The sequence below is a fragment of the Mustela erminea genome, chromosome 4 (genome assembly GCF_009829155.1).
Source record: "Mustela erminea isolate mMusErm1 chromosome 4, mMusErm1.Pri, whole genome shotgun sequence".
Taxonomy (NCBI): domain Eukaryota; kingdom Metazoa; phylum Chordata; class Mammalia; order Carnivora; family Mustelidae; genus Mustela; species Mustela erminea.
The window spans coordinates 63,074,293-63,086,485 of record NC_045617.1 but is presented as its reverse complement, the minus strand read 5'-3'; the positions used below and the strand labels follow the sequence as shown (position 1 = coordinate 63,086,485).

The 12,193-nt window shown below is 36.1% G+C and overlaps 1 protein-coding gene across 6 annotated transcripts in view; it reads left to right on the top strand.

Annotated features, from left to right (window-relative positions):
* The window catches only part of ECT2L (epithelial cell transforming 2 like), a 74,357-nt gene that overhangs the window by 27,571 nt on the left and 34,593 nt on the right, over positions 1-12,193 (top strand). For all 6 annotated transcript variants that reach the window (XR_004284928.1, XR_004284929.1, XM_032339380.1 and 3 more), the window contains exons 4-8: positions 1,504-1,666; positions 5,189-5,441; positions 6,293-6,461; positions 7,202-7,340; positions 9,228-9,396. Coding sequence is in view for 4 of the 6 variants with exons in the window: in XM_032339380.1 (XP_032195271.1) it covers positions 1,504-1,666; positions 5,189-5,441; positions 6,293-6,461; positions 7,202-7,340; positions 9,228-9,396 (893 nt within the window). In the remaining 2 variants the exon portion in view is untranslated. The remainder of the gene's footprint in view (positions 1-1,503; positions 1,667-5,188; positions 5,442-6,292; positions 6,462-7,201; positions 7,341-9,227; positions 9,397-12,193) is intronic.

The following is a 12,193-nucleotide window of genomic DNA, read 5'->3' as shown; positions in this document are numbered from 1 at the left end:
TCACTAAGATACAGAATTTCCTAGTTCAAAAAATAAGACTCAGTACATTTCAAAACTATTAAAATCTAATTAAGTATATTTTTAAAGAATAATTCGATAAAATTTGAGGTTAAAAAATATAAAATATCAAGAAAATCCCAAATATTTGGAAATTAACTCATTTATAAGTAACCTGTGGCTGAAGAAGAAATCATGAGGGAAATTTGAATATTTCAAATTGATTGAAAATGAAAATACAACACATCTAAATGGGTAAGATGTAGCTAAAGCACAGCTTAGAGGAAAATATATTATTTAATTTCTTATATTAGAAAAGGAAAAAGGGGCTTTCTAAATTTCCACCTTAAATAACTAGATTTAAAAAAAAAAAAACTAGAAAAAATAGCAAATCACATCCAAACTAAGTAGAAGGAAAAAAATAATGAAGAGTGGAAACCAATAAAATAGAAAATGAATAGAGAACATCTATGAAAAGAAAAGCTGGGTTTTTTTTCTTTTAAATAGTAGTAGAATTGATAAACTCTTAGCAAGAATAACCAAGCTAAAAGAGAAAACACAAATTGCCAATATCAGGAATAAAAAAGGAAATATTGCTCTAGATATCACAAAGATGATAAAGATAAAGGAAAACTTTCACAAGTTTATACTAATAAGTTCAACAATTTAAATGGTTGTTTTGTAGATTCCGGAGTTGTTCTTAATCCTTGTTTTGTAGATTCCACATACATGAATTGAGATAGCTTTACTGCTTCCTTTCCAATATGTATATTTTTTACTTTTTTCCTGCTTTGTTGAAATGGCTAAGACCTCCTGTACCTGTTAAATTGAAGTGGTGAGAATGAACATTCTTGCTTTGTTCCTGATGTTAGGGGGAAGGAATTAATATTTCACCACTAAGTGTGATGTGGTCACTATAGATTTTTATTCTAATTGCACCAGGAATTCACAGGGTTTTACTTGCATAAGTGATGCTATCTAATTTACATTTTTAAAAATACCACTTGGGCTGCTGTGTAGAGAATGGACCCTGGGAAGAAGAGAAGCAGGGAACCCATCAGGAGGGACTGTTGTGCAGAATGGAGGGGGATGTGTTTTGCACTAGACTGACAGCAATGGGTGTGGAGAGAGGTGGCTGGGTTTGGGTATAGGTATTTGTAGAGCTGACAGGACTTGCTGATTTATTGAATTTGGAGTTAAAAGAAAAAAAGAAAATCCACATTTACAGCTTAAATGTACTTCAGATGTTTTTCTCTGGATTTTAGATATTTTTATTATTCATTTCCTCTTTAGAATGGATCAGTGAAAGTAGATATAGTATTTTAAAAAATCTAGCCCTATGTTATTTAGGATTTCATTTATATATATATATATATATATATATATATATATATATATATATAGTTAGAGGTTTCTAGAAAGAACAAGGACCAATACTTATACTGGAATTTTGATCGCTTTTAGACACTAGTGTTCTGAACTACATTTCTGTATCTTTCTTTTTAGGTTTGTCCAAGACTGGTTTTCAGAAAGGACGCAAGTGGCCAAAGTGGATTTCTCTACAGTGTTACCGCGCTTCATTTCTCTCTATATCTTTTCCTTTCTGAATCCGAAAGATCTGTGTGTAGCTGCACAAGTCAGCTGGCCCTGGAAGTTTTTAACTGAACAGGTTTACTACTTGTCACTTCTCTGTAATAGGGCCCAAATACCACTGTATTCTGTCATTTGGCAGTTGAGGTACCTTCCTTCCCTGAAGATAATAACAGAGGGTATTTGAAACGTAATTAACTTACCCTTCAGAGAAAAAAATGGGGATAAGTTAAATACAAGAATTTATTTTGTAAGTAAGGGGATATACACTATTCTAATAATTCTTGTAATTTTAATAATCTCATATTACTCAATGTAATTATCTAGAAAATGTTTTATCTTGACTAAAGATGTCCACTTTTTTCATGAGGTATTAGGTAAGCTGTGGTTATTATATGATATTATTTTGCCTGTGATAACTCACCCTGAAAATTGTTATTGCACCGCAGTGTTCTTTGATCGCTCTTTGGCTAACATCTATTGAAGAGATTTTCAACATCCTCTGCCATTAATTCTGCCTCTGCTCTATTTGTCTCATTTTCTTTTTAAGGATTTAATAAAATGTCATGGCAGACATACTTTGAGGACACGTCAATAATTTACCTCTTTAACGTGAGCAGACTTCCCAGGGGGCTTGCGTTGAGCTACTGAGCTCAGACAATACCTAGCTCTCTATGGAGAGGCCACGTGCAAACCGTGAGCCCTAGATTTACAACATTTAAGAACCTGGGCGAGGTGTTTGCACTGATTTTTCCTTTCAACCTATGTACTTATCTTTAAGGAATAGGTCTTGTAAACAGAATATAGTTGTTGGTGCTTGTTATCTAACATTTGGCAATCTTTGGCTTTTAGCTAGGGTAATTTCTTATTTACATGTGTGTACATACGGATCTATTTAAGCTTCAGTCTGCCATTTTACTATGTTATTTTTGTTTGTTCCAGTTATTTTATTGGCTTTTTAAAAAATTGTCTTTTAGAGTACATAAATGTTTTTTAAGTTGTTAATTATAAATTATTTAGCAGTTCTTTCATGGCTATATTAGGATTACGGCACTCATCCTAGGGCCTTTTTTTTAACCGCTTCTAAGATAATGCAAAGAGCTTAGGACCCTTTAACTCTCTCTATTCCCCTTCAGTCCCCTTCCCACCCAGTTTCAATACTGTCAAATATTTTAATTTTATATACACATAAAATACATTTAAATTTTAAATATTCAAATATTGTAATTAATATTATTAATTAAATTTTTAATTAATAAATTTAATAAATAGTTTAAATTTATTTAATTTAAATAATAAATTTAATTAATTGAATTTTAAAATATTCAAATATTTTAATGTTATATACACATAAAATACATTTAAATTTATATATATATGTATATTTATTTACATACACATCACGACTATTATTTGATATAGTCAATATTTACTTATAAGTAACCACATATTTACTTCTTCTGTTGTCACACATATCTTCCTGCATCTCGGAGTTTCCATCTGGGATCATTTTCCGTTTGAATTTTCTTCAATATTCCTTGTAGTGCAACTTGCTGCTGACAAATTCTCTTATTTTTGTCTGAAAATATCTTGTTTTACGTTCGTATTTGAAGGATATTTTCACAGGGAATTTCAATGCTAGGTTGGCAGTTAATTTTGTAGAACTTTGAAATTTTTCTATCTTCCATAAACCTTTTTTTTTGAGAAGTGGGGAGTCTTATTGTTGTTCCTTTAATGGCAATATTTTTATTTTCTCTAGCTGCTTTTAGGGTTTGGTTTTTTTTCTCTGTCTTATCTTTTGTTTTCCACAATTTTTATTATGATGTACCCAGAAGTGTGTGTGTGTGTGTGTTGTGTGTGTGTGTGTTTCTTCCACTTTATGTTTTTCAGTGATTTTTGAATCTGAGATTTAATGCCCATCAGTTTTTTGTTTTTTTTTTTTAAGATTTTATTTATTTATTTGACAGACAGGGATCACAAGTAGGCAGAGAGGCAGGCAGAGAGAGAGGAGGAAGCAGGCTCCCTGCTGAGCAGAGAGCCTGATGCGGGGCTCGATCCCAGGACCCTGGGATCATGACCTGAGCCGAAGGCAGAGGCTTTAACCCACTGAGCCACCCAGGCACCCCAATGCCCATCAGTTTTGATAAATTCTCACACAGCATCTCCATATATATATATATATATATATATATATATATATATATATTCTTTCTGCCCTATTTTTGCTCTTTTTCTTGTGGGATTCCAATACTTACATGGTAGACGGATTTACCATCTCCCACAAGTTTCATGTTGTTTTTTGTGTCTTTTCCATCTTTTTGGCCTTCAGTGTTTCTACCTGGGTTTTACTTCTAGCTTTTTGTTTACTAATTATCTCTTTAGCTGGATTCTAATTTGCTTTTAAACTGGTCCATTGAGTTTTAAATTTCAGTTATTATATTTTTCAGTTCTACAATGTTGATTTGATTATTTTTGCCACAATTCTCACCTAGCCATTTAACTTCTTAGACATATTAATTATAGGACTGTTTATTTTTTAAGTTCTTGCCTAACAATTACAACGTATGGTTCTCCTGAGGGTCTCTCTCTACTTAATAAAAGATAATAAATGACAAAAGGAGAAATAAACAATTGTTATCCTTTTGTGTGGCTGGTATTGGATACTAGATATTAGATATAAAATACTGATACAATAATTTGAGCCTCAGCTTGATGTTCTCTTCCTCCTGAGAGAATTTGGGTTTTGCTCCTGGCATTTGGTTAGGGCTAGGAATAGATCACTTAAATCCAGTCAGAAAAGGAGATATTTTAAAACTAGTTTCAGTCTTCGTGAGAGGTGGTGTAATTCCTTACCCTTGCTGATAACCATCTCAACTGAAAGCCTGGTGTGATTACTAGGGCTTTTCCCCTCAGTGGGTCCTGAATTTAAATTTGTTTCCTTTCTTCTTTGTGAGAATGCCAAAAATACTTTTTAGGTTCCATGTCTTTCAGCCATAATTTTCTGCTCTTCTTCTCAGCCTGAGCTTTACTTTGGAACTGTCAAATGCCTTGAAATGTCAAATGCCAGGGATCAGGCTTACCTCTTTGGTTTCCCTTCTCTCTGGGGTCATGTTCACAGGAGCCCTTATTGCACTGGTAGCTCTACAGGCCTTCAAGTAATTGTTTTATGGTATTTTGTCTAGATGTTTAATTCAATTAAACCACATGAAATTTGCTGTTTCCACTTATCAAAGCTGGTTGTGTATTGGCAATATCATATGGTCCAACCGAAGGTGTTCCCAGGGGGAGGTCTGGTCTGAAACAAACTGATTTTTTACTACTATTTTCTACTACTAGGGTTAACCAAATGCTGTGGGACCAGGTGCAAAAAATGACTAATACGTTTATTCATATATAACATATATTGTGATCAAAGACTATTCTTGTATGGAGTAAGGTATGCTTCTTTTTTGTTTGTGTCCAATTTAGATGACAAGTCAGCCACACGAGAAATCCCAATGTAAAGAAAAATTATCTGCATAGCTGGAAACATTATTACGAGGAAACGGTCCTTAAAAATTTCTTGCAATTTATATTTCTCCTTTCTTTATTTTTTTTGTAGGACTGCTTATGGATGCCCAAATGCATTAGGTTTGGGTGGTTTCTGCCCTATACGCCAACGGATAACGAGTATGGTGCTTGGAAGCGTCATTACATTGCGTGTGTGTCGAGCTTAGATTGGCTAATACCTAGGGAAGCCTCTGCTGTCTATGGGACCCTGAACGAGCCCAAAACAGAAGATGAGGAGCTGCTGGAGAGACAAAGAGAAAAGTGCTTAAGAAAAATAATCTGGGAGAAAATTGCACTACGTAAGAGTAAGTAGCATTTTAAAATGATATCTTACCCAACTATTGTAGAAACAAATGGATTTACGTACAGATTCCCAACTGGAGGATAGCTAAGTCTTCCTGGAAGAGAATGTAGGTGGTGTTCTCTAAAGCAAGCTCTTCCCCTCCCCACCCCCTCCCTGTATATTTCAAGTTCATGAGTAAGAAAAAGATTTCAGATGAGATACAGAAAGTCCAATATCGGTGCCTCCATAGTCCTCTGGTTACAGTCCGGTTTATGAGATGAAAACAACAGCAACAAGGAGAGGGAACAAGGAACGTAGGCAAAAACAAGGCAATAGGTGCAGGAGAGAAGAATTGAGATTAGCAACAGAGGGGAGAAGTGAAAGTGGGATTGGAAGCAGGAAGAACAGCATTAAAAGAAGAAAAGTAGGAAGGCAAGAAGAGTAAGAGCCTCTCTCAGTGAAGCCTTCTGATTTGCACAGTGCACAACAGAAAAACAAAAGTGACTGGAGTCCTGCCATCTTTTTTTCACTGACTCATCCTCTGTGAGATCATAACAAACGGGAGATTACTTGAAGCCAAGAAGAAGGGCAGAAATGGATGTGAAACTTGTAAATCGATTAACTGCTTTCCACAAGAAAAGAGGTGTTCGTTCTCTGAGCTTTGTTTCTTGACCTGACAGAACTAGTAACTTGGAGCCACAACTTGGAGCCGAGAGGATAAGAAATCCAAATAGAGTCTGTAAAAAGGGCTATAATTATTGCCATTTGGAATAGTGCCCTGGTACAGCTTTATTTTTGATGCCTTTATCTATGTAGACTTGGCCGAGAGAAGCATGAAGTAAACTACAGAGGCCGCTGCTGTTTGTTTTTCAGAGGAGTTATTCAAAGTTCGACCCCCTTGGGTGAGCGGAACATGCTGCTCTAGATTGTTAAAATCCAAATGCCAGCCACGGCTCTCCCAGGCTCTGAGGGATCGAGTGGGATTACATGAAGCTTTGGAGAAACAGCTAATTTTGGCATCCTTACAAGCTTTGCCCAAGCGGTAAGCAAACCTCCATCTCCTGAAGGCTCAAGACCATCCCATGATACCAAGAATTCATTCTAGAATAATTTAGCTAACTCGCAGGGAGCTTGTATAATCATCTGGCTCATATCCTATGAGATAGCAAAAGAAATAACTCTTTAATCTTCAAAAGCAGTGGTCTTTGACATGTTTTCCGAGGGAAATCTGTAACACTCAAATTTTATATTTCAAATATTCTTGGCCCTGCAAAAAGGCAGTGATGTAGTACATTTTCTGTGCAATTTATTGAGCAAAAGTAATATTTTTGTTTTCAGAATTGATTTTCCTGGAGTAAGTGTATCCAAATGGGAATCTGGGACTAAGGGTAAGAGAATGGAGACATTATTTAGAAAGCTGGGAGAACCAGATGATCTAGGAAATTTTTAAATCTCTCAGCTGTTCTTTTAAAATGTCATTTTGAACCCCTCAGTATGTCACTACATTCATTTTAAGTGCCCAACAAAGCTAAATAAGTTCCAGGAGACCTTTCCAGTATCCCATGAATGGAGGAAGAGAGGCCCAGAAGCCAGCTCTGGCCCCACCCCACCCAGGAGCCCCATTTGCTGTTGTCCCCCAAAACTGCAGGGAGCAACTGAGTTCTGAAAGGCCACGTGCCTTGTTCAGTATAACTGATGCCCAGACAACACTTTGGTGCTCAGTTATCAAAATCCAGTTAATAGGAAATTTACATTTCACTTATTCCCTTCTTTTCCCTACAGAAGCAATGTTTCTGGAAGCCATTCCTACCCTTCATTATTGAAGAAGACTTGGCGTGGAGTTCAGAAAAATGATGACAGCTCTTCATATGCTTCCCAGCCCCACTTCTTACTAATATCATCTCGAATTCCTGCATTTGAGGTAAGAGTATGTTAGGAGGCCTGCCCTTTTCTGAATCGGGTGTTTTGTTTTGTTTTGTTTTTCATCTAGATGAGAGGATGTGTAACAATCTTTTGGCCTCCATATGTATGAAAATGATTCCTCTTCTAAAAGGAAAATGGTGTAAGTGGAAATTTATAGACCCAGAGCACTTTTAAAAATCAGAAGCAATAAAGATAACCATAAATCAAAATTACTTTAAAAAAAGCATTAAAGGGGCGCCTGGGTGGCTCAGTGGGTTAAAGCCTCTGCCTTCAGCTCAGGTCATGATCCTGGGATCCTGGGATCAAGCCCCACATCGGGTTCTCTGCTCAGCAGGAAGCCTGCTTCCTCCTCTCTCTCTGTGCCTCTCTGCCTACTTGTGATCTCTGTCTGTCAAATAAATAAATAAAATCTTTTTAATAGATAGATAAATAACTAAATAAATAAAGCATTAAAGGCCAAAACTACCTTGCATTTAGTTAAGTATCTGGTAAATTCTTATTGAACTGAATCTGTTGCACTTATCCCAAAGAAGAGCAAGGTGATTAAGGATTATTTTAAAACCTCTTTGCAATGCCCAAGGAACGAAATACTATCATATAACCATGATTTCTCACAAGAAAAAGTCAGAAATCCTATTTTGTGGTCTATTCAGGGAGGTGCCATTAAATTATGTTCTTTTTATAATGAAGTTATATATTTTAATTTGAATATAAGTAATAAAAATAAAGGAAGCACAATGAAGACATAGAAGCATGTATTTTTATAGATATGTGAGTATGTGTATATGCATATATGACACCATGGATATACCACACACATGTGTGTCTATGACATGCACATATATGTGTGTATATATGACACACAAAAAGGGACATTGTAAGGGATGACATTCCTTAGGTTCCATTCATTGGCCTACTTAGGAAGTTTTAAAAAAATTCCTCCTTGTAACAAAATGGTTGCTTTCAATATACGAAATCAGTCTTCTTTCTGGGCATCTAGAAATTGACTCAGATCATTTATAACCAGCCAGCTCCGTGGATCCATATGAAAGCAAGATCAGAATTTTGATCTCCGTGTGGGCCCCATATAGTTTCCTAATGTTTAATAATGGGCATCAGGCTGGGCACAAAGGATAATTAGTGACAGAGTATGGGTGAAAAATCTAGTTCAAAGTAAGTTCATTCTCCTATTTGTCTTCTTTACGTAAGTCTATGCCATGATTACTTTTTTTTATTATGAATGTGTTGGGTGCTTAGGCAAAAATCAGGACATAGCCAGGTGGTAGTCCTCTGCTCAATTTGAACTGTGACCTTCAGGAAGTTGCATGAGGTTTGGGAGAAAAAAAAATAAAAAACAATTGACTTTAATGACTTTCCAAATTATCTCCTGCTAATGAATTAACATTACCATAATGAAAAGTTTATTTGGCTGCTGAGTTCAAAGCATAGTGGTTTTCGTATTTATTTAAATGGAAAATATTTAATCAATATTGATAATTCAGAAATTCATGTTTAAGAGGAAAACTTTAAATCTATTTTAAACATCCATTGCAAAATCATATCTCAATTTGATTATTTTTTTAAGAGCTGCTTCAATGTCTCTTCGTGAGTATGTACAATGATAAAAAGGCTGGAAGAAAATAATTTAACTTGTTATAATATTTATCTCTGAGGGCTGGAGTTACAAGTTTACTTAATTTTCTTCTCATAATTAAAAAAGAAATAAAATCATTGAAAAAGAAACCAACAAATGATAAAGCTTATCTTCCTCTTTCTATAATTTCTGGGAAAAAAAGTGTTTAAAAATCACAACAGATTACATACCCATTGTATTTATTTTATGAATAAATATTCTAAAATAATGGGCTTTGGTTTCATTTTCTAGATGGTGGTGGACAGCATTAAGGCAGGTATCATTTTTGTGGTGTACGAACATAGCGGCTTAACCTTGGAGAGCCTGCTTTATCTCATAGAAAAAGCTTTGGACGGGCAGAAGGTACAGAGTATGGGGATATTTAGTGATGGAGACAGCAGAGAAATCAATTTACTCCAAGGTAAGCCTGGAGATTGAAAGCAACAACCAACTTTGCACGAATATGGTGTTTGTCTACATGTATGACCTTCAGAACACTATTTATGTTTCAATTTGCTAACAGAGTTGATATCCCAGCTCAGAGCAGTCATACAGGAGGAGTTCCCTCTTATTCAAGGGAGGGTCAGCCCTTTTGTTCTATTCAGGCCTCCAATGGATTGGGTGAGACCCACCCATACTGGGAAGAGTAATCTGCTTTACTTACTGTCTAGTCAAACATTAACCTTATTCCTAAACACTCTCACAGACACATCCAAAATTCTGTTTGTCCAAATATCTGAGCACCCCCATGGCCCAGTCAAGATGACATGTAAAATTAAGCATCACACCATTAAATAAGAACTTCCTTTTTCCCTCTTATTCCCACCCCTAAGAACTACCATTCTACTTTCTGTTCCTATGAATTTGACTACTTTACATACCTTACATAAGTGAAACATACAGTATTTCACTTTGTGTTTGGCTTATTTTACTTAACATAATGTCATCAAGTGTCATCCATGTTGTGGCTTAAGACAGGATTTCCTTCACTTTTTAAGGCTGAATAATATTCCATTGTATGTATAGACCACATTTTGTTTATCCTTTCATTTGTTGATGGCCGTTTAGCTTGCTTCCACCTCTTGGCTATCGAGAATAGCACTATTATGAACACCGAGTGTGCAGACAGTTCTTTGAGATTCTACTTTAAATTGCTTTGGATATATATCCATACATGGGATTGCAGAATTATATGGTAATTTTATTTTTAATTTTTTGAGGAACCTCCATACTATTTTCTATGTGGCTACATCATTTTCCACTCCCACCAACAGTCCACAAGGGCTCCAATTTCTTCACATCCTCACCAACATTTGTTATATTCTATGTTTTTATTTGTTTTTAGTTGACAGTAACTATCTTGATGGGTTTAAGGTGATATTCATTATGGCTTTGATTTGCATTTGTCTACTGATTAGTGATGTTGAGCATTTTTACGTAGGCATATTGGCTATTTGTATGTCTTCTTTATCTACATCTTTGAAGTCCTTTGCCCATTTTCTGATGGGTTTATTTGACATTCTCCATTGAGTTTAGATATACTTTATATATAGTCTAGATATTAATCCTATCAGATGTTTGCAAATATTTTGTCCGTTCTGTATGTTGCCTTTTACTCTGTTTATTATGTTCTTTGGTGCACAAAAGCTTTAAGTTTGATGAAAGTGTAACAATTTTAATAGCAGCAAACCCCAAGATCTATAAGTTGGTGTACACGAACAGCATTTATTATATTTCCAAATGGCTTATCCCACAAAGAAAAGGATTGGCTGATACCATTAACTCTTTAAGGATTATCTTTTAAAAATGTCAATGGTTATGCTTCTCAGAAGGAAGGAAATGATGACTGTTTTAGAATTAAATTTTCAGCTTCTACTCTTCTTTATACTATAACTTACATCTTTCCTTGTTATACCTAAGATAGAATGGTTTTAAGGTTTACTAGCATGAAATCTTCCATCTTTCTGAGAGGAGGGGAGAAAGGGAATAAGATGGTCAAGGATCCAGCTGGCGGGGACCCCCTAAAATGGCACAGTGTATATACCTCAATCACCCATCAAATACTGTCTCTGTGGCTACATTATCCAATGATCTGTCCCAGCTGCTAACTCGGGAAACGAGCAGGGAAGCCTGGTGCTCTGCCAGGGCCAACTGCTCCATCTGGGGGAATCCCCAGAGGGCTATATGATTGGAAAGTTTAGCTCCTGGCTGGGTTTGTCCACACCGTTGCCGAGCAAACTCAGATAAATTCCTGGCAAGCAAAGTGCATTGTCTCTTGAGTGCAAGAGACAAGGGTTTGGAAAAAAGAAAGGAAAAAAAAACTTATTTTGGGTACCAGTAGCCAGGGGAGGTGGCAGGCTCAACCTTTAACGACTGGCCTCTCCACCTGCAAGATGGACACTGGAGTTTTATGGAGACAAGTTCAGCGGGGTACGTGCCAGGGAGCAGGCAGGCAGCAAGTGATCGTGAGTGGTGGCAGGGATATATTCAGCCCACAATCACAGGCAGGGAAAGGGACCTGGGGGTATGTGGTCTTCTAGGCATTCCATTGCTATCAGGGCTTTTCCTTCTGACTGGAATGCTCCAGTCGTTGCAAAACATCTCATCAATGCCTCGAGAAAGTGCAAAAAGGAATATGCATAATGGGTTTTCGTTGAAGCATGAGTTAAGCAGTCTTGTCTATTTTTGGTTTTAACTCTTGGGCCCTATAGCTGAGCAAGAAGACTTGCTTACAGCTAGAATTCAGCATGCTTGGAATAGTTTTAGTAAATTTTATTAACAAAATAAACTACTTTTGATTTATTGCTACCTTATTTTGTCTTGTCTTGTTTAGTTTACCTCTGCCTGAAGCAAGTTGTATTCCACATCAAATTTTATATATTCACCCAAAAGTAAAGCACAGCACTAGTTGTTGTGTGGGGTTTATATTTATGAATAATTACATGGTAGCTTTTCTCTAAATGACGGAGGAGAGTTATTGATTACAAATTTACACTGTAGTGTAGTAGGTTTACCTCTCATGGAGTAGAAGGACCCATTAGGGTTTTCTAACATCTCAGACTTTTTGTTCTGCACATGAGAAAGATTTCCAAACTTTGCCTTTTGTTTTCTTATTTATTTATTTATTAAGGGGGGTTGGGGGAGAGAAAGAGAGAGAGAGAGAGATAGTAACGGGAGAGAGAGAGAATCTTAAGTAGGCTCCATGCCCATCACAGAGC